Raw genomic sequence first — 22,201 nt, 5'->3', positions numbered from 1 at the left:
CGTGATCAGGAGCACTGGCTGCTCTTTCTGAGGACCTGGGTTCAATTCCCAGCACCCCTATGATGGTTCCCTGCTGTGACTACAGTTCCAGGGAATCTGATGTCCTCTTCTGGCTCCCTCAGACACCGTGCCTACACGTAAGGCACATACATACAGGCAGGCTAAATGCTCATACACAGAAAATAAAAAGTGAATAAATCTTTTCATAAAAAGTTCCCATTTGTGTGGTTTCTCTGCTTTTGGACACATGTTCTCCAAGAACAGACGTAAATTCCTGCGCCCACGGCCCTGTAGCTGAGGCGACGGTGTGTCTGGTAGAGTATAAGACAATAATAAAGGGGAGGAGAAAGTAATTAAAGACCCAAGGCCAAGCTCCAGGCATACCCTGTTATTACAGTTTACATTATACCAGCTACCATGGGCCTCTCCTACTACTTTAAATGGCGTCAGCCAGCTTGTTCTGAAGGGCCGAGCCTTTGTGTCTCATGTGGTCCCTGGATTGCATCCTGGTAAAAGCCTTGGGTCTTGGGTTGCTATGGAGAAGATGGACGACTGCCCTGCCCCAGGAACATGTGACCCTGGCAGCTGATCCTGCCTCGAAGGCCATCAGGCCTGTGCAGGATGCATCCCGTCACGAAAGATGGCAGGAAGTTAACTGCTTAAAGACTATCTGTGAGATGTCAGCCACCGCCCCCCACTCCTGCTCTCTAGTATACTTAAATATCGTATTTCCAAAGGAAAGATTAAAATTAAGAGCTGATTGGAAACAGAATTGATGTGTTGTTTTAGGACGGGCAAGCCACCGCACTGAGTCACAGTGCCACCTGCTCTGTGGTTTCCTTTGCCCAAACCTCTTAAAATGCTCCAGTGAGTCAGCTGCCAGCTGAGAGGGAACATGCCTGACAGTCATCACCAGGTTCTGCCTCCTTGGACCCTGCCTTTCTGAGCTAAGATTTCTCATCGGTAAGATGAGCACTGGGGATTAGTTAGGAAAACATCTTTCCTCCTTGTCCTGTGTGCCCACTCACTCTAGCCTCTGACTTTCAGTTCTGGCTGTACAAACGCAATAATTTTTTTTTTTTTTTTTGAGGGAGGGCGCAGGGGGTTGAGACAGGGTTTCCCTGTGTAATCTTGGCTGTCCTGTAGACCAGGCTGGCCTTGAACTTGGAGATCTGCCTGCCTCTGCCTCCCGAGTGCTGGGATTAAAGGCGTGCGCCGCCGCCGCCCAGATTACAAGAGCATCTTGAAGCCTAAATTTGCTGGCTAGAATGATGTGCTCTTTATCTCTTCCCCGACCCCAAGAAGTGTCCAGGAAGCATTTGGGGGTGTCTGGATTCAAACTGGTCCTTTCAAAGGCCCGGAGAGGATGGTAACACTGAATGTTTGGCCATGTGGAGCTGTCTCAACGAACGTCTCACCCAAGCCAGTCATTCCAGAGAGCTGATGGATATACCTCTCTATTTCCCGGCTACTAGATTCTCAGATTGCTCTGGAGTCGCCATGATTGTCTTCACACATACGGGACCTTTCAGTGCAGTCCTCTGGTAGAACTTGGGAGGCGGCAGGCAGCGTTAAGAAAAGGGCCAGGTCAGCTCTCTGTGTGCCGGATGCTTGGCAGCACCGTGCCCCTGGGCTGTCTCCTGGCACCCACCCAGCCTTGCTCTCAACATGAAGCTGCTCTTTGCACTTCCAGTAAGTCATACGTAATCTTCTCCTCTGCACCCGGTTTTCTAGAAGAGCTTCGCCCAGGCCCCTCACCCCAGGATGAAAAGGAAACACACCTGAGGCTTTAGGGAAATTACTTTTAAATGCCCACCAAATAATCGTTCCCTTCCGTTGCTCCCAACGCTCATCATTTAGAGTGTAAATGGAGTCCCAGCCCCTCGGTGTCTGAGGCTCCCTGACTGGGCTAATTGCCTTTTTAAAGCTGTCCAGCCCTAAGTGATCGGCCTCTGTGGAGTCTTCAGTTGGGGGAAGGAGGGAAGGCATGCCCCTCACTAGGGCAATGCCACAGGAAGGGAACTGGCAGCAACTCAGTCCGGCTGTGGCTTCAACCGAGTTCCTATTTAACCAAACAAGAAAATAGTTAACCTGAATTGCAGTCCAAATAGACTCCGGTATTGCTGACAGGAAACCTCTGAAACCAGGCCTCTAGTTATACAGTCTGAGGGGAACATAATCCCTGTCTCCAGAAATTCACAGAATGAGGTCAAGCACGATGTTTTCAACGGCAGACAACATTCCAGTCAAAGGTATCTGCTGAATTCTACAAAAGTGAGTCATTTCAGCTGATTCGTCACCGAGGTCACACAAGCCGCATGTGTCCCCGGGCTTTAAAAATTAAAGTCCGGATTTCCTCTCTCATGTTCCACCGGTAGGGGAAGAGGCCTGGAAGGGCCAGAAGGAAGTACTAACAAAGAGAGTCTCAGGCTTTGACTTCGGTCCCTATAAAGCTAGAGAGATTCCTCTTTGGTGACACAGGCCTGTAATATCAGAACCAGAAGACCAGGTTTTCAAAGCTGGCCCCAGCTCACATCTGAAGCCAACCTGAGCTACATTACACAAGATCCTGACTAGAAACAAGACAAGGGCAGGTGAGAAGGCTCCTCAGGTCAAGGCATCTGTCGCCAAACGTGATGATCTGAGTTCCGGGCCCAGAACTGACATGGTGGAGAGAACCAGTGCCCCGAAAATGTGTGTATGTGAGGTGTCTCACTCAGTTGCCAAAGGCTTGTCTCAAACTGTGTCTTCCCGCCTCAGCCCCCCGAGTAACGTGGATCGTACAACCTGGCTCTCACACACAGGCAGACGTGGTACCATATATCGGACAGGCCTCAACTTTACTGTGTAGCCAAGGATGGCCTTCACGTCTGATCCTCCTGTCCTGCCTCTGAGTGTCTGAGCAACACCTGGGGTTGTTTTGTGCTGGGGAGGGTTGTTTAGATTTTGGTTTTTTGGGACAGGGTCTCTAAGCCAGCTGTGGTGGCACACATCGTTAATCCCAGTCTTGGGAGGCAGAAGCAGGAAAGTCTCTGTGAGTTTTGAGGCCAGTCTTTGCTACCTAGGAAGTTTCAGGACAGCCAGAGCTACACAGTGAGGCCACATCTTGAAGAAACAAACAAACAAACAAACAAATAAACAAGTGAGTCTCTACTTAGCCCTGGCTGTCCTGAAACTTACTATGTGGATCAGACTGGACTCGAACTCATAGAGCTCCACCTGCTTCTGCCTCTGGATTAGAGGCGTGCACAGGCCACCGTCCTGGGCCTCCCAACACCTGATTTTTATGCAGTGCTTCATGCATGCCAGGCAAGCACTCTACCAAATGAGCTACATCCTCAGCCCTAAATGTAAATCTTGATTTGAGTTTATGTCTTTATTTAATATATGCAGGATTTTTGCTGTTGTTGCTGGTGGTGTTTTTTCCTGGAAATGGGATCTCTCACTAAGCCTGGAGTTGGTAAATTTGGATAGGCTAGCTGACCAATGAGCTCTAGAGATCCACCATCTCTGACATTCCAGTTCTGGGATTACAGATTTGATCTAGCCCATCCAGCTCTTCTGCGTACACTTTGGATCCAAACCCAGGTCGTCAGGGTTTAGTGGCCAGCATCTTAGTCCCAGCACTTGGGAGGCAGAGGCAGGCAGATCTCTGTGAGTTCAAGCCCAACCTGGTCTACAAAGCAAGTTTCAGGATAGACTCCAAAACTACAGAGAGAAACCCTGTCTCAGAAATGCCTCCCCCCAAAAAAAAAAAAATAAATAAAAATTAAAATTAAAAAAAATCTGGATAGACCTGTCATGGTGGCGCATGCCTTTAATCCCAGCAATCTGGAGGCAAAGGCAGGTGGATGTCTGTGAGTTCAAGGTCAGCCTGAATCACAGAATGAATTCCAGAACAACCACGGCTACACAAAGACAAACCTGTCTCAAAAAACCAAAGGAAAAAAAAAAGAAAGAAAACATCTGGATATAGTGGATCACACCTGCAATGCTACCACTCGGGAGTTAGAGGCAGGAGGATCTCCAGTTGAACAGATTGGAGTAAACAGAAGCCAGTTCCAGGCCAACCTGGGCTATACAGCAAGACTCTACACAACAACATGCTAGGCCCCACGACACAGTCCTGTACAGCTGTGATCAAAAAGGTCACAAATCTAAAGACTGCCTGGGCTACAGAGCAAAACGCCCGGCACGGAGTCTGGGGTACAGTAATTACTTTAAAACACGTGCATTTGCATCTCTCTGGCTAGAGAGACGCCTCGGTGGTGGAGAGCACGGGCTGCTCTTCCAGAGGACCTGAGTTCAGTTCCCAGTGCCCACACGGTGCTCACAACCATCTGTAACTCCATTCTAGAGGGTCCTACCTCTTCTTCCGGCATGCCCAGGGCCAGGTACACAGACATACAGCAGGCAAAACTTCTATACCCATAAGATAAAATAAGACAAAATTTTTTTTTTTTTTTTTTTTTTTTGGTTTTTCGAGACAGGGTTTCTATGTGTAGCTTTGCGCCTTTCCTGGAGCTCACTTGGTAGCCCAGGCTGGCCTCGAACTCACAGAGATCCGCCTGGCTCTGCCTCCCGAGTGCTGGGATTAAAGGCGTGCGCCACCAACGCCCGGCAAAATAAGACAAAATTAAAAAAAAAAAAAACTTATTACTGAGCTGGGCATGGAGGTACACATCCCCTACTGCACACACTAGTTCCAGGGTCCTTTTTTCTCCATTACATTTATTTCTTCTGTCATTGTTGCTGCTGGTGTTGTTGTTGTGTATATGTGTTTGTATGGTCACATTTGTGCACACATAACACACATATGCACAGCTTGCTTCTGGAGGTCAGAGAATACCTTGTGCTGTTGTTTCTAGGGATCAAACTCAGGTCATCAGGCTTAGCAGCGCGGTTATCCGCTGCCCCTCCTCCTCGAGTCTGTGTTCAGATTTGTTATTATGCTTTAAGTTAAAGCTGGCCACAACAGAAGAACAGGTATCATATCTTAATCTATTCCCCAACATCTTCCTAGCGCTCTGCAGGGGCTGACATTCATGAAGATGCCGATGAGCCCTTGTTCGAAGCCTCCATTTTACACAAATTGTCGAAGGACACAGAACAGACCGCTTGCATAAAATCACGGGGGATAGGAAGCTGGATGTTTTGCAATGTTTTTTATCTCCAGTGCTTCTGGCACTAGCTCCACGTTTAGGCAAACAGAGGCTCTGAGTGGGGACTTTGCAACAGTAGCCCAGAGCTTCCTGGTTGCTAGCAACAGTAACTACCTAGAACCCCAAAGATTCAGCCTTTTACCGAGTACTCAGAAGCCTGGGGCTGGTTTCTTACTTCAGACACAGCAAAGGTAGCGCACAATAGCTGCTTCCTCCTGTATTCTTAGCTTTCCTTTATTGATCTACTCTTTTACTTATTTATTTGTCCATATGTGTGGATGTGGAGGTTGAAGGGAAACTTTGGTGAGTAGATTCTCTAATTCTACCATGTACGTCCCTGGATTGAACACAGGCTTGGCAGCAGGTGACTTTTCCACTGGGTCATCACGATTTCCTCTAAATAGGTTTTTCATACAATATATTTTGATGATGTTTTTCCCTTCCCCAAATCTTCCCAGATCATCCCCACCTACCCAACTTTATGTTTTCTCTCTTTCAAAAAAAAAAAAAAAAATCAAAACAAAACAAAAAGCCAAAACAATAAGATGAAAATGCCCAAACAAAACTAAATTATTCTATTTATAAACTTTATTATATTTATAAAATGCCCCCACACAAAAAGAAATACAGAGTTCATTTTGTGTTGCTAACTATTTCTGGGCATGAAGCGCGCCCTCGAGTGTGGTTGATAGACCCAATGACACTCCACTGGAGGACACTGATTTTCCCTCTGCCCGCAGGTATTAATTGCAAACAGTCTTGATTAGGGATGAGATCCGGGTCCACATCCTCTCCTCTCTGCTAGAAGCCTGTCACTTGAAGCTGTGCAGACCCTGTACGTAGTAGACAGAGTCACGTGTGTCCTAGGCAGGCCTCAAACTCAATTCGTGTTAGAAGACGACCTTGCGGGATGCTGCCGACTGAGCTACTCAAGCAGTTTATGAGGCCGGCTGCATCCTGGTCTCTAGACGTGGGCTTTCTAAATAACCGTAAACATTTTTGTAATGGCCGGTCTTCCGTGAGCGTTACTATTGACTTCCACTCTCCTGTACACATTTAGGAATGGTAACTGGAAGGTTTCTTCCCCGAGTTTCTTCTCTAATTTGTTTTCAGATAAGGTAGAAGCATGCAGAAGATGAAATTCAGCGTGGCAGTGTGAGGTTTTTCCATGACTCATGCAAGGAAATTGCGTTAGAGCTTCTCCTTGCAGAACCGGCACACTCTGCTCTCCAATCCTTCCGAGCTGCCGAATCTCAGTCCCTGACCACCAGGCTCCTGCCTCTCCCTAACCTTTTTATCCGACATGAACTGCTTTCTCTTTTGCCTGAAGCTGTCAAGTCAGGTGACTGGATTGAGAATTACCCCCAACCCTGCTAGTCCGTCTCCTAGCAACTGTACGGTTTGTTGCTTAGCAACGTGAGAGGTGAGCATGCAACCACTCGTACAAATCTAAAAATACAGAAAACATTTTTAAAAAAGACTCAACGGTGGGCTTCTTTATTAAAATATACTAAATACAGAGACCGTCGTAGGGATTAGCTCGGGTGAACCTCTACACCTCTTACAGCGTGCACCCTGGAACAATCTGCTGTTGTCAGAAGCAGGATGGGGAAACCTGCAGCCTTTTAAAATCTTTTTGCTTCTGTGTGTCCATAACCAGTGCTTAAATTCGTGGGAGGGGAGAGCTGCCGAGATGATTCCAAAGGTAACAGTGCTGATGATTCCTGGGACCCACGTAGTAAGGAGATGACCACCTCCCAGAGCTGTTCTCTGATCTCTACGTGTGTGCCACATGAAACCCCCACACATTAATTAAATAAATGTATTTTGTTTTGTTGTCAACCCAAGTTCGGGGGCTGGAGAGACGGCTCAGTGGGTGCTCTGGGACCTGGGTTCAATTCTTAATTTTTAAATCTAAAAGAAGATGGAGAAATATTTTTCTTAAATATCCCCTTAAGTCGGATGCAGTGACTCATGTCTATAATCCTAGCATTTGGGAGGTAGAGGCAGGAGGGGAAGTAATTCAAGACCAGCCTGGACTACATGAAACCCTGTCTGGAAGAAACAGACAGACCTGGGATGTGGCTTAGCAGGGAACCTGGGGTGTGGCTTAGCAGGGAACCTGGGGTGTGGCTTAGCGGGGAACCTGGGGTGTGGCTTAGCAGGGAACCTGGGGTGTGGGTGGCTTAGCAGGGAACCTGGGATGTGGCTTAGCAGGGAACCTGGGATGTGGGATAGCAGGGAACCTGGGGTGTGGGTGGCTTAGCAGGGAACCTGGGGTGTGGCTTAGCAGGGAACCTGGGGTGTGGGATAGCAGGGAACCTGGGATGTGGGATAGCAGGGAACCTGGGGTGTGGCTTAGCAGGGAACCTGGGATGTGGCTTATCAGGCAAGGGAACTCTCCATCAAGCCCCCAAACCTGAGTTTTAGCCCTGGGACCCAGATGGTAGAGAGAGAGTTGACTCTTTTTTTTTTTTTTTTTTTTTTTTTTTTTTTTTTTTTTTTGGTTTTTCGAGACAGGGTTTCTCTGTGTAGCTTTGCGCCTTTCCTGGAACTCACTTGGTAGCCCAGGCTGGCCTCGAACTCACAGAGATCCACCTGGCTCTGCCTCCCGAGTGCTGGGATTAAAGGCGTGCGCCACCACCGCCCAGCTGAGAGTTGACTCTTTAAAGTTGTCCTTTGACTTCTGGAGTGTTCCATGACACGTGCACCCACACATGTAAACATACATAAATAACACATAAATGAATGTAAAACAAACAACCCCTAAGGTCAGGCATCACTGGGAGTTGTATCTTTTGTATCTATGAATAATTATCACAAAGCGGGCAATTTTCAGCCAATTCATCTAGGAATTATCAGAGTTTAGAACAACAGACCCAGCTGGACAGTGGTGGCACATGCCTTTAATCACAAAACTAAGGATGTAGAGGTGGATCTCTGTGAGTTCATAACCAGCATGATCTACAGGGTGAGCTCCAGGACAGCAGGGCTACACAGTGAAACCCTGTCTTGGAAACCTACCCTACCCACCCACCCCCCAAAAAAGAAAGAAGACCGGGTGGTGGTGGCACACGCCTTTAATCCCAGCACTCGGGAGGCAGAGGCAGGTGGATCTCTGTGAGTTCGAGGCCAGTCTGGTCTACAAAGTAAGTTCCAGGAAAGACGCAAAGCTACACAGAGAAACCCTGTCTCAAAAAAAAAAAAAAAAAAAATCCAAAAAAAAAAAAAAAAAAACAAAAAAAGAAAAAGAAAGGAAAGAAGGAAGGAAGGAAGAAAAAACCAGACCCATACCAATTGCACCAAAACTTTGAAGTTTCCAAAAGGGTAAACTACTAATTCTAAAAGAATCTGAGGGGCTGGAGAGATGGCTCAGTGGTTAAGAGCACTGACTGCTCTTCCCGAGGTCCTGAGTTCAATTCCCAGCAACCACATGGTGGCTCACAACCATCTGTAATGAGATCTGGTGCCCTCTTCTGGCTTGCAAGGACACATGCAGGCAGAACACTGTATATATAATAAATAAATAAATCTTAAAAAAAAAAAAAGAATCCGATTGGCTGAATAAGAACTACTGAATAGCTCCAGGGAAGGAGACAGAAATCTTCAGCAGCACTTCAGTACGCCGAGGAAGAACCGGGCACTTGGGGCCACTCCAACACCATTCAGAAGCTTGGCTTCTCTTTGAATTTACATATTTGTGGTGGTTGGAATGGCAAACGTCTCTGAAAGCCTCGGGTATTTGAACTCTGGTGCCCAGTGAGTGAAGCCGCTTGGCCTTGGTGCTGTTTGGGGAGGTTATGGAAACTTCAGGAGTGTGGCCTTGCTGGAAAGTCCCCGGGCTCTGAGCCTTGGCCCACTTTCAGTTTGCTCTGCTTCAAGTCTGAGGTTGAAGATGTGACCCTCCGCTTTGGTTCCTGCCCTGCGTCTGCTGCCATGACTCCTGGCCATCAAGGCTCTCCCTCTGCGGCTAAACCAAAATAAATTCTTTCTTCCATAAGTTACTTTGGGTCCTGATGTTTTTCCATAGCAACACAGAAGTAACTGTATTAGAAAACGAATACAATGTTAAAAGAGGTCAAAGATTATGCTACATCGTGTCTTCCATTAGGCCCTTTGACTAACAAAATGGGTCAAGCTTTACAAGTTTGTCATTGGCTGGTTCCAAGTGTTATTAAGGTGATCTTCAAATATAGTTGACAGGACTTAATGATTGGTGAGATTAATTTTAAATAAATATAATGACGTATTCACCATAGTGACGGGAGGGGTTGGGGGATGGCTCAGACAGCAATGTGCTTGCCACACAAGTACGAGGGCCCGGGTTCAACCCCCAGCACCCAGACCGTAGAGCCTGGCACAGTGGCACATGCCGGTAACCTCAGCACCGAGGAAGTAGACACAGAGGATCTCTGGGGACCACTGACCAGGCAGTTGAGCTAACAAAAGATAAGGATTGGGGAGAAATGTGAGAAACCGGTACTGGGTGTGTGGGGGAGGGGAGCCCGGCGTTTCCTTTGATGGCTGTTAAATCCCTGTAGCCAGAGCACCATGGCAACCTTCCCAGTCTGCCACTTAATTTCCATCTGCTCCGCAGAACAAAGGGAGCTGAACAAAGGTGGTCCAGCATACAGTCTGCTGGTGCGTGAGCATCATCTAAGTCAATGAAAGGCAACTAAGTTATCAATTGTGTTTTTACAAAAACCGGGATTCCAGCTGGCTGGGGATGTGGCTCAGCTGGTAGGGTCCTTGCCTAGGATGTGGGAAGCCCTGATTTTGATTCCCCAGCATCAGGCAAAACTGGGTGTGGTCGTAAGAACCTGTCTCTGCAGCATTCAGGAGTGCAAGCAGAAGGATGAGACATTGACCAAGGTTATCCTTGGCAATAGAGCAAGTATGAGGCTAGTTTGGGGTACATGAAACTGTTCCAAGGGAACAAGGAGGATGAAGAGAAAGGAGAGGAGGAGGAGGAGCAAAGCGGTTAGGTTATAAAATAAAGGAGAAGCGTGAACAGCTTAAAAGAATAGAGTGGTTGTGGGACGGTGGTGGTGCACACCTCTAATCCCAGCACTCAGGAGGCAGAGGAGGGCAGGTTGCTGTGAGTTTGAGGCCAGCCTGGTGTACAGAGTGAGATCTAGGACAGCCAAGGCTACACAGAGAAACACTGTCTTGGGGGAGAAAAAAATGATAGAGTGTAGTTCAGGAAAGGAAGAGTCCTTTTAATATTCATTCATTCATTCGCTTGTTTGTTCATTTATTTTGGTGAATGATCTGTTCTGGTGCTGGATGCACTAGTATTGTTAGAATTCTGCCACTCCTCCAGCTGAATGACCAAGCATGCGCAGTTCAGTAGCTAAGCAAGGCGTCTTGTGTCTTGCTTGTGCGCAGGGCAGTCACGCAATCAGAGCATGTGTGGTGTAGCTCCGTAAGTCTACCTGCATATGTGCACGGGGATCCTTAAAAAGTTGAACATGCCGGGTGGGGGTGGGGGTGGCGCACGCCTTTAATCCCAGCACTCGGGAGGCAGAGCCAGGAGGATCTCTGTGAGTTCGAGGCCAGCCTGGGCTACCAAGTGAGTCCCAGGAAAGGCGCAAAGCTACGCAGAGAAACCCTGTCTCGAAAAAACAAAAAAAAACAAAAACAACAAAAACAAAAGTATCAATAAAATGAAAACTGTCGGGCAATGGTGGTGTCCACCTTTAATCCCAGTGCTTGGGAGGCAGAGGCAGGCAGATCTCTGAGGTCAAGGCCAGCCTGCTCTACAAAGCAAGTTCCAGGACAACTAGGGCTACCCAGAGAGACCCTGTCTGGGGGGGAAACAAGACTCCTAATGATATTCTGCTATACTCATAGAAACAAAGACAGCCAGACATTTTGCAGAGAGTGAGAGACCTAGGAACACTCAGCTCTACACAGGATATCTCCATGAAATCTGTCCCCTCAGGGCTCCTGTAGAAGAGGAAGCAGAGAGTATAAGAGCCAGAGGGATGAGGGACAACAAGAAAACAGGGTCCTTTAAATCAACATGACCAGTGTACATATGAATTCACACGGAAATGGACAAATGCTGCTTCCCGGCTTGCTCCCTCTGGCTTACTCAGTTACCTTTCCTATACAGCACAATCCCACTTGCCTAGAATGGTACCACTCGCAGTGGGCTGGGGCATCCTACATTGATTAGCAATGAAGAAAATGTCTCACAGATACATCCACTGGCCAATCTGATTAAAGGATATTTTTTTAGTTGACATTTCCTCCTCCCAGGTGACTAAGTCTGTATAAGCTGGAAGCTGAAGATAACTGTGACATTCCATCCCCATCTCCTACCCCAGTCAACCTTGACACATAAACATGTCACTTCAAACCATAACCTTTCAACACTTTAAAAATCTAAGACCTCAAAAGAAAAGAAAAGGAAAGAGAATGGAACGGAAAGAAAAGAAAAGAAAAACAACCCAAGATCTCTTTAAAATTCTAATGTCTCTCAACTATGGGCTCCCATAAAATCAAAAACAAGTTTGTCTCAACAACAACAAAAAGTTGGGCCAAGCAGTGGTGGCACACGTCTTTAATCCCAGCACTCGGGAGGCAGAGGCAGGAGGATCTCTGTGAGTTCGAGGCCAGCCTGGTCTACAAAGTGAGTTCCAGGAAAGGTGCAAAGCTACACAGAGAAACCCTGTCTCGAAAAACCAAAAAAAAAAAAAAAAAAAAGTTGGGCCTCCTGGCTCATGCCTTTAATCCCAGCACTTGGGTGGCAGAGGCAGTTAGAACTTTGTGAGTTCAAGGCCAGCCATGGTCTACAGTAAATTTCAAGATAGTTAATGCTACACAGTGTGACCTTATCTCAAACAAATATACTTTCTTATGCAAACAGGGAAAAACAAGGGGAAATTATAATCAGGTCAACATAAAACCAAAACCTGACTATATAAAAAGCTCAGTGTCCAGAATCTGGGGCTCACTTATGAATTTCTGGACTCCAAAGGGCTTGGATCGGCTCTCTGCTTTGACTCTGCCATCCACAGCACAGAGTTTGGCTTACAGGCTCAGGCAGAATCCTTTCCACAACAGCCACTGTCGGTGGTGAATGCCCCATGGTCCTGGCATCTCCAATACCCTGGGGTCTCCATCCACTGCAGCTGAGGCTGCTCCATCACCAGTACCTCCTCTCGCCTCTCACAGTGCCGAGCCCCAGGTTCTTTCCACGACTCCTTCAGTCCTGGGGCCTCCACCGAGCCTACTGTTTGCCACACCAACTTCTAGGACATTTATTTAACACTGACTGTATTTGAAAATCAGTGTGTGCAGCTAGGGGTGAGGCTCTGTTGGCGGAGTGTGCTTGTCTAGCACTCACGAAGCCCTGGGTTCGGTTCCCAGCACCACATAAAAACAGGCATGGTGTTAAATGGCTATGGTCCCAGCACTTGGAGCACAGAACAGGAGGCTGGCATGTTCACGGTCATTCTCAGCTACATTGCAAGTCTGAGCCCAGCCTGGAATCCGTGAGACTCTTGTCTAAAAAAATAAATGAACTGGCTTGGGGAGAGGGCTCAGTGGGTAAGATATGCTTGCCGTATAAGTGTGAGGACCCATGTCTGGATCCCTAGAAATCACATAACCCTGGGAGAGTTCATAGGAAACAAGACAGAGACTCTGTTCTAAAAGTGGGGTGGGGGGGCCCATACCCCAGGCTATCCTCTGACTTCTCCATGTTTACATGCTTATAAGGGCCACTCTAATTCAAACACCAGTGTGTGTGTGTGTGTGTGTGTGTGTGTGTGTTTGGTAATTTCATACATGAATACACTCCCCATTCCAATTCCAAATTGGAATTCCTTCTCACAAGTTCATTTCTTCCTCTTCCCCTCCTCCTCTTCCTCTTCTCTCCCACTGCCCTTCGCCTGAACCTCCACGCAATGGTCATACTGCTTTTAGTATAGTGCATATACACGACAGATCATGCTACAGAATACAGATCACGCCATTTTAGTGTTTAAAGTAGACCAATGACTCCCTACTGTGTATAAAATGATGATCCCAAATCCTTAATTCACCTCTTTCAATTCCATACCAGAAGCACATCTTCTGCTTAAAATCATCTGAGTGAAAGCCGGACGGTGGTGGTGCACGCCTTTAATCTCAGCAACTGGGAGGCAGAGGCAGGTGGATGTCTGTGAGTTCTGGGCCAGCCTGGTCTACAGACTGAGTTCCAGGACAGACAGGGCTACACAGAGGAACACTGTCTCGAAAAACAAACAAACAAACAATAAATAAATATATAATGAAAGAATGGCCCTCATAAACATCGTATGTTTAACACTTGGTCAGCAATTGATGGAACTGTTTGGGAAGAATTAAAAGGTGTGTCCTTGTTGGAGGAGATTTGTCACGGGAATGAGCTTCGAGGTTTCAAAAGACTAGTACTATTCCCAGTGAGATGTGGATGCTCAGCTGTTCTGGTCGCCATATTTTTGCTCCACTATCATGGACTGTAATCTTCTGGAGCCATGAATACAATTGAATGCTTTCTTTTATAATTTGCCTTGGAGCTGGGTGGTGGTGGCACATGTCCTTAATCCCAGCACTCGGAAGGCAGAGGCAAATGGATCTCTGTGAGTTTGAGGCCAGCCTGAGCTCCAGAGTGAGTTTCATCACCAAAACTACACAGCAAAACCCAGTCTTTTTTTTTTTTTTTTTTTTTTGGTTTTTCGAGACAGGGTTTCTCTTGTGTAGCTTTGCGCTTTTCCTGGAACTCACTTGGTAGCCCAGGCTGGCCTCGAACTCACAGAGATCCGCCTGCCTCTGCCTCCCGAGTGCTGGGATTAAAGGCGTGCACCACCACCGCCTGGCGCAAAACCCAGTCTTAAAAAACCAAACCAAAAAAAAAAAAAACCAAAAAAAAAAAAAAAAAAAAAAAAAAAACCAACCAACCAAATAAATGAATAAATAAATTGCCTTCATCATAGTTTTTTTAGTTTGCTGTTTTTGTTTTTTGAGACAGTTTCTCCATGTAGTCCTGGCTGTCCTGGGATTCACTCTGTAGACCAAGCTTGCCTTGAATTTACAGAGATCTGCCTGCCTCTGCCCCCAGAATGCTGGGATTAAAGGTGTGCATAGTCATAGTATACTATCACAGCAATAGAAAAATAACTAAGACATACTCCAAAAACAAAAATGTGGGCTGGGAGATAAATCAGTGCTTGTCCAGCCGGACAACCTGAGTCTAGATCCCTGGATCTGTGGGAAAGACAGTATCAGCTGGTCTTATAGCTGACCTTCACTGTGTGTGTGTGTTCACACATGAACATGTCAACACACACAATAAATACATAAGTACGTTGAATTTTTTGTTAAAAAATGGGATTTGAGATCTGGGTATGAAGGCATATGCCTAAAATCAGCACTTGGGCAACGAAGGCAGAGGGATCAGGTATTCAAGTCAGTCATAGCTACACATGGAATCATGTGTGAAGCTAGCCCAGGCGGCAAGAGCCATTTCTCAGTATAACAAACCAAAAAGGCTTATGAAGTAGACCTGACCTGACTTAGTGGGTGATTCCAGGGAGCCCAAAACAGGTGAGAGAGAAGCCAATAACGGCTGTTTCTGACTTCAGAAGCCAGGTGTATACTGATCCACTAGTGAGCAACACAACCTTTCAGAGCTGAGTATTTGAGACGGCAACACATTCAATATCAGATACTTGAGAAAGCTAAGACAAACTGGAGCTAAGGAGAGACCTCATCTAGGGTTGAGATGTAGCTCAGGGGTAAGCGCTCAGCGCTTGCCCGGCATGCACAAGGCTTGGTAAAGGGCAACATCTGAACATGCAAATAGATAATTAAACCACAGAAGTAGTAAGAAACAAAGTTTTTATGCCAATATCTCTGTGTACAGAATGAACCTGTTAGCAGAATGTATTATATACCTGCTTGTGGATGCACATAAAGAAATCAACAGTCAAATTAGAACTAGCAATATGTAAACAAATACACACGTCACCCCACAGTTTGAAAGCTACTACATAAGGAGCAAAAAGAGCAGACTGACCCACCCACGCTGATCTCCACTTATATATTCAAGATGGCAGTGTTTAGTCTGTTTCTGACCCAGATCTTGCGGTTATTTATGCTCAAGGGGAGAGAAAAACGCCTCTCGTTTGCATAAGGAACCGAATGGTTCTGAGGCAGAGTGACAAAGAATGATCCTACAAATCCTCTTTTCATCCTCTGTAAAATCATAAAGAACTGAGCATTGGGGAAAGAAGACATTTCTCGGCCTTTTATATTGGAAAGAAATAGAAATGCATCATTGTACTTAAAAAAAGGGGTGGGTCTGTATTACACTTCATCACGGCCCTCTAGTGTATGATATTTTTTTCATTATTAAAATTTCGGGGAAGGAGAGGAGGCTTAGCTGGTCACCAAGGTTGGGAATTTGAGTTTTATTCCTGGGACTCCCATGGTGACAGGAGAATCTGCTCTCATAGCTGTCCTCTGGCCTCTAAACATACTGTGGCACACACACACACAAATGTGTGCGATAAATGCAATCATTTTTCTTTGTGACAATATTTTCAATAAGCTATTGATCAATCCCTATCGATGCCATTTTTTTTTTAATGAAGCAGAGCTGGGGCTTATTAAAGGATTTTAAAATAGATTTTTAAGCATGTGAGTTAAGAGAGAAGCGGTCAGAAAAATACCCAAGAGAGTGGGTGTGGTCTTCTCTAAGACCAAGCAGGGGTGTGGGCTTTTTAAGAGAGAGCTGCCATCAGTTAATTCTTATCCTTGCTAAATGTACTTACAGATTAGAAGTAGTCATCTTTATTCCTGATTCTTTACTAAAATAAACTTTTATTTCCTAAAATGATGGCGAGGGTGGGGGATCATTTCTCCTATGAAATATGCAAGAAGCAAACAAACGATCTGTGTGTTGGTTTTATTGATGTGCTTTCCTCTAGAAAAGGCTTTCACAATGCACTCAAACAAGAAAAGCAGAGCTGTGGAGGGCAGGCTGGAAGAACTCTCGGCCACCATTGTCGCCTCACAACCTGCAGCTGCTCTCTTCCCAAGGCCCTCCCCCCCTCCCACACCCGCTCCTTGCCAGCCCTGCCGGATGAATGGACTCCATAGAAACTGGAAATAGTGCGGCTGACAACCACGACTGTGTGTGCTACAGAAAACTAAAAGGGAAACCATCTGTCAAAATTCAAAATTTCAGCTTGGTGCCCCAACAAACATCTCTTTACCTCTGAAATTTTATCCAGCAAATGTTCAGTGGTCTGCCGCTCGGGAGACTCACTCTCTATAGACCATCCTTGCTGATAATGGAGGCTTTCTAAATAGCAAAAGAATGCCACTGTAATCCATTTCCTAGGGGTGAAAGCGAGGCATTTTTTTGTCCCAAGGGGCAATTGAGCAACCACCACAGTCTCTAGCTGAATAGCAGTGCTGTGAGGAGCCCCTGTTCCCACAGTTAGAAGCCCAACTACAGACGGGGCTATTTACGGAATTCAGGGAACTACAGAAAATGAACTGCAGTCGGCTGACATTGCAGTTGTCTGGGGCATGAAAACAACATCACAAAATGGTTTCCTTTTATATTATATAACTCTCCCCTTTTTAATTTGCTATCTCAGTTATTTTTTTACTTGGTATCACCCCTCCCCCCCAAAAAGAGCAATGTAGAAATATAAGCCCACACAAAGAAAGAGCTAGTTTTTAAACTCAATTCTTTCTCCTTACAGTTTCTGAATCCTGTATTAGAAAGGGTGGCTCATTTCTAGGGATAAAATATCCCGGGGCGGTGGGGGTAGGGGATGGGGGATGAGGGAAGTGGGCGTGGAGCGGAGATGCAGAATACTATCGGTAAAGAAAGCTTTCCTAGTAAATTACTAAGTTCTGTTTTGTACATTATTTCTCTTTGGTTTTGTTCTCTTTTGCTTTTTGAGACATGATCTCACACTATAATCCAGGCTGGCCTCAAACTAGCTGCAATCCTCCAGCCTCAGCCTTCAAGGCTGGGATTTGCGTGCATGAGCCACTAAGGCCAGTTAGGATGACCTTGAATTGCAGCTCTTCCTGCCTCAGACTCCCAGGTGCTGCTGAGATTACAGGCGTGGCCTCTTCATACTGGGCTTCTGAATCTTGTTCAAGTAATAATAATAATAATTGTAAAAATCAGCATTTACCCAAGCCGTTTTGACCATCATTCCCATCTTCTCTGCTATTTTTTTTTTTAAGCAATTAAAGATACTGGAACCTGACGGAAGTATTCAAATTTAGTATACTATGAATGAAACGCTAGAATTTTCCATAAAAAAAAAATCTCAATGTAAATTCTGTGATTAAGTGGTGGGGAAAACCTTAGATTATTTTAACTATAGCTTAAGGTTTAAGACATGTATAATCATCCAACCCCAATTTTCTTTCTCCCCTCCCCTCCCCAGCCCCACCCCATAATGGATGCTCGGCTAGTCGCCTCTGCACAGCCTTTGTCTGAAGGATGCAAAAGTCTACGGATGCTAGGGGGAAGGGGTGGGGGAGAGATTACCTCATACCATGTCGCTTGCACCAATCAGCACTCTCCTGTCGCGGCTTCTCTGGGCAGACAGAGGGGTCTGGACCAACAGGAAAAGGCCGTGGCCCATCCCCATGGTGACCGAGCTGTATATAAGGAGCTGCATCCGCCCATGTGCCGCAGGTTCTCTTACATCGACCGCCTAAGAGTCGCGCTGTAAGAAGCAACACCTCCTCCTCCTCGCCTCCGCCATCCTCCCGGCAGCCGCGAAGCAGCAACCATGGTGAGCCAGCCTCCTCTGGCCCTCGGTCACGGGGTGGGGGAGCCAGTCGCCCGAGATCTGCCAGGAAAAGCCTAAGCCTTTTGTCATCCCTGCGGGAAGGGTGGTCCCGATGCTTTGTTAGGGTGAGCTTTGCGCGGAGTCCCTAAGTCCGGCCGCCGCCGCAGTGCGGGACACGGGAACGCCCAGACCCGGGGGAGAACAAAGGCGCCGGCCGGTGTTTGCTCGCACAGCCTGGGGCCGCGGGGCGGGGGCGCAGGGCGCGGGGGTCCGCTGCGGCGGGCGAGCGGGCAGGGCGAGCGGGCAGGGCGGCGGCCGAGCCGGCACTCCGGGAACGCCGCCCCACTTCTCCGGGAAAAGGGTTAGTTTGCGTCGGATCCATGGCAGCCGGTGTCAGGGAGGCGCAGGGGCGGGGTTGTTTGTCTCTTGCTTCCGTGGCGTTTCGGGAGGGGTTCGCCCTCTCTCGACTTCCCTCGGGAGCGGGTTTTGTACTTTTATTTTTTAAAAATTGGGGAAATGTAGTCTTACAAGAGGTTGTGTTTGCTTGAGTATCAAAAGTCCGATTTACTTAACGACGGGGACGTCTCGCTGGGGGGAGGGGGCTGGATGGTTGTCGAGGGACAAAGCCCACTTTGTGGAGCCCGAGTACGCTGATTGTCAGAACCCCGGGAAACGCCCTTCCCCGCCCCCCAACCCCCGCAGACAATGAAAGTTGTAGCTCTAAAGACCATAGAAGAATATCTCTATAGCATGAAATAATAGTAATATATTATGTGGTATGTAAAAATTGATCGAATAAAAATACCATTTTCTAGTTTTCAATGTTAATCTTTTTCTTCAGGTTTTTTTTGTTGGCGCTTGTTTCTAACTTAGCTTTAAGGATATTTCGGGTCCATACAGTGGAAAAGATTCTGGAAAACCTTCAGAAAATAATGAAAATGCTGCAAAGAAAAAATTATACTCTGTATCCAACTGTCTTTTGTTCTAATATATCTCCACTAATTCATGAATTCAGGCAAATGACCCAGGCAGGGTTAGGACACAGAAAGCAGTGAAGAGATCGTATAGACAGTTGCTGGAAATAGAGCTTTCTCTGTTAAATAATGTAACAAAGGGCACAGGCTAGCACAAGGCACAGACAGAGAACACAGCAATGCAGAAGTCACACTTTGTCTAGCCTCTAACCTCAGAGCACTGATGGATTCTGCAGATACTCTGCAGAAGGGTGTGGCTCCTGGCCTCAGCCGCAGTAGAGGTCCCTCTTGAAATACCAGATCCTTATAGGATGAAACATTGGTCTTTCCTTACCAGGAAAAGAAGCCATTAAAGTAATAACAGACAATTAATCTCATTTTACAGAATCTGTGCTTTGAATATTTTTCAAATATGAAAGCTCTTCTATTCAAGTATGGCCGTGGGAACAATGGGTCTGCACCATGTCTTAAATATGTATTAAGGTGACATTCTTCAGACCACACCCCTTTGCAGTATTTGTTGCAGGTCCTTATTCTTTCTGTTGTATGAGGATATGACTTCAAATAAATTTCAACAATATTTGTATTATTAGAAACACTTTAGAAATCTATTAAAATTTAAAATAGAAATACAGCTTAATTTTATAATTTTTTTTCCCCTTTCCACAGCGTGAGTGCATCTCCATCCACGTTGGCCAGGCTGGTGTCCAGATCGGCAATGCCTGCTGGGAACTCTACTGCCTGGAACATGGCATCCAGCCTGACGGCCAGATGCCCAGTGACAAGACCATTGGAGGAGGAGACGACTCCTTCAACACCTTCTTCAGTGAGACAGGCGCTGGCAAGCATGTGCCCAGGGCTGTGTTCGTAGACCTGGAACCCACGGTTATAGGTAAGTGGACCAGGAGCTTCCCTGAGGCATTCTGTCCTGCTCACAGACTCAGAGTCTCTTCAGACACCAAACAGTGAGTGAGCGTGTGCGGATTGTTGGTGGGTGGCTGACTGCTTCTCCTTTTCCAGATGAAGTTCGCACTGGGACCTACCGCCAGCTCTTCCACCCTGAGCAGCTCATCACAGGCAAGGAGGATGCTGCCAATAACTATGCCCGGGGCCACTACACCATTGGCAAGGAGATCATTGACCTTGTCTTGGACCGAATCCGCAAGCTGGTAAATGCCATAGATGGGTACATTTAAAATGCATTGTGGGGGAGTGTTGGTACCTGCCAAAATATATAAAGTCTGTTCACTACATTAATTAATTAGACTTGTACACATGGTCTTTAGGCCATAAGATAATTTTTAATACTAGTTCACTATTTTCTTTCAAGTAAATATGGTTTACCATCTAAAGGAATTAAAAATAGTGCTGAGAGTATGTCTTGCCAATACAACAAAACATTTTCTTTTCTCCTACAGGCTGACCAGTGCACAGGTCTTCAGGGCTTCTTGGTTTTCCACAGCTTTGGCGGGGGTACTGGCTCTGGGTTCACCTCCCTGCTGATGGAGCGGCTCTCTGTTGATTACGGAAAGAAGTCCAAGCTGGAGTTCTCCATCTACCCAGCCCCCCAGGTTTCCACCGCTGTGGTGGAGCCCTACAATTCCATCCTCACCACCCACACCACCCTGGAGCACTCTGATTGTGCCTTCATGGTAGACAACGAGGCCATCTATGACATCTGTCGTAGAAACCTCGACATTGAGCGCCCAACCTACACTAACCTAAATAGGTTGATAGGTCAAATTGTGTCTTCCATCACTGCTTCCCTCAGATTTGATGGGGCCCTGAATGTTGACCTGACAGAATTCCAGACCAATCTGGTGCCCTACCCTCGCATCCACTTCCCTCTGGCCACCTATGCCCCTGTCATCTCTGCTGAGAAAGCCTACCATGAGCAGCTTTCTGTAGCAGAGATCACCAATGCCTGCTTTGAGCCAGCCAACCAGATGGTGAAATGCGACCCTCGCCATGGTAAATACATGGCTTGCTGCCTGCTGTACCGTGGTGATGTGGTTCCCAAAGATGTCAATGCTGCCATTGCCACCATCAAGACCAAGCGTACCATCCAGTTTGTGGACTGGTGCCCCACTGGCTTCAAGGTTGGCATTAATTACCAGCCTCCCACTGTGGTACCTGGTGGGGACCTGGCCAAGGTCCAGAGGGCTGTGTGCATGCTGAGCAACACCACAGCCATCGCTGAGGCCTGGGCTCGCCTAGATCACAAGTTTGATCTGATGTACGCCAAGCGTGCCTTTGTGCACTGGTATGTGGGTGAGGGCATGGAGGAGGGGGAGTTCTCTGAGGCCCGGGAGGACATGGCTGCCCTGGAGAAGGATTATGAGGAAGTGGGTGTGGATTCTGTTGAAGGAGAAGGTGAGGAGGAAGGAGAGGAATACTAAATTAAATGTCATGAAGGTGCTGCTTTTACAGGGAAGTTATTCTGTTCCGACATAGAAAGTTGTGGTCTGATCAGTTAATTTGTATGTGGCAATGTGTGCTCTCATACAGTTACTGACTTATGCTTTAAACGTGAATGATTTGTCATAGACCCAAGCTGTCCATCTCACTGATGGGTTTTAAATAAAACATTCCCTGTCTTAAAAGTTGTCTTGTGTTTATATTTGGGTGTGTCCTAGTTTTCCTTCTTTTACTGAGATAAACCTCCTGACCAAAAGTAATTTGGGGATAAAAGGGTTTACTGTCCATCATCAGGGGAAACTGAGGCAGGATCTGAAGCACAGGCAGTGAAGGAATGCTGATTACTAGCACTCCATTGTTCTGCTTGCCCTTCAATGGGACCCGGGACCACCTGCTCAGGGCTGGCACCGCCCACAGAGCCACACCCATAGTAATCAAGAAGATGCCCCCAAAGACTTGCTTGGAGCCTCTCTGACAGAGGCATTCTCTCTTCCTATATGACTCCATATTGTGTGAAGTTGATAACCACCACAGGGTATGAAAATCCAGTACTCAAGAAAGAATAATGAAGAACAGAAAGATTTGCTGGTGTAGGCCTGCAGTATCAACACTTGGGAGGCAGAGGCAGGGGGACTAAATGGTCATCTACTGTATAACAAACTGCAGGCCAGCTTGAGCTACATGAGAGTTTAGAAAAAAAAAAAAAAAAAGGTTGGAAAATAAAATGCATAATTACATAAAGATAACTTTTAAAAATAAGTGAGATGTGGTGGTGTACGCCTTTAATCCCAACACTCAGGAGGCAGAAGCTGATGGATCTCTTGAGTTTGAGGACAGCTTAGTCTGC

General features: G+C 46.7%; 1 protein-coding gene and 1 long non-coding RNA gene across 2 annotated transcripts in view; one reads left to right on the top strand and one right to left on the bottom strand.

The window, feature by feature from the left end:
- The window catches only part of LOC121824250 (uncharacterized), a 32,759-nt gene extending 14,914 nt beyond the window's left edge, over positions 1-17,845 (bottom strand). Inside the window, exon 1 of the long non-coding RNA XR_013046582.1 lies at positions 17,716-17,845. This is a non-coding gene — a long non-coding RNA (uncharacterized LOC121824250). The remainder of the gene's footprint in view (positions 1-17,715) is intronic.
- On the top strand, positions 17,780-21,539 carry LOC102927592 (tubulin alpha-1A chain). Its single transcript, XM_076556731.1, has 4 exons — positions 17,780-17,965; positions 19,606-19,828; positions 19,957-20,105; positions 20,355-21,539. Exons 1-4 carry the CDS (start codon positions 17,963-17,965, stop codon positions 21,333-21,335), a joined length of 1,356 nt encoding a protein of 451 aa, XP_076412846.1. The 5' UTR covers positions 17,780-17,962; the 3' UTR covers positions 21,336-21,539.
- The last annotated feature ends 662 nt before the right edge of the window (positions 21,540-22,201 follow it).

This window comes from Peromyscus maniculatus, chromosome 20 (assembly GCF_049852395.1).
Source record: "Peromyscus maniculatus bairdii isolate BWxNUB_F1_BW_parent chromosome 20, HU_Pman_BW_mat_3.1, whole genome shotgun sequence".
In the NCBI taxonomy this organism is placed as follows: domain Eukaryota; kingdom Metazoa; phylum Chordata; class Mammalia; order Rodentia; family Cricetidae; genus Peromyscus; species Peromyscus maniculatus.
This window is presented reverse-complemented; position numbering and strand designations above follow the sequence as displayed.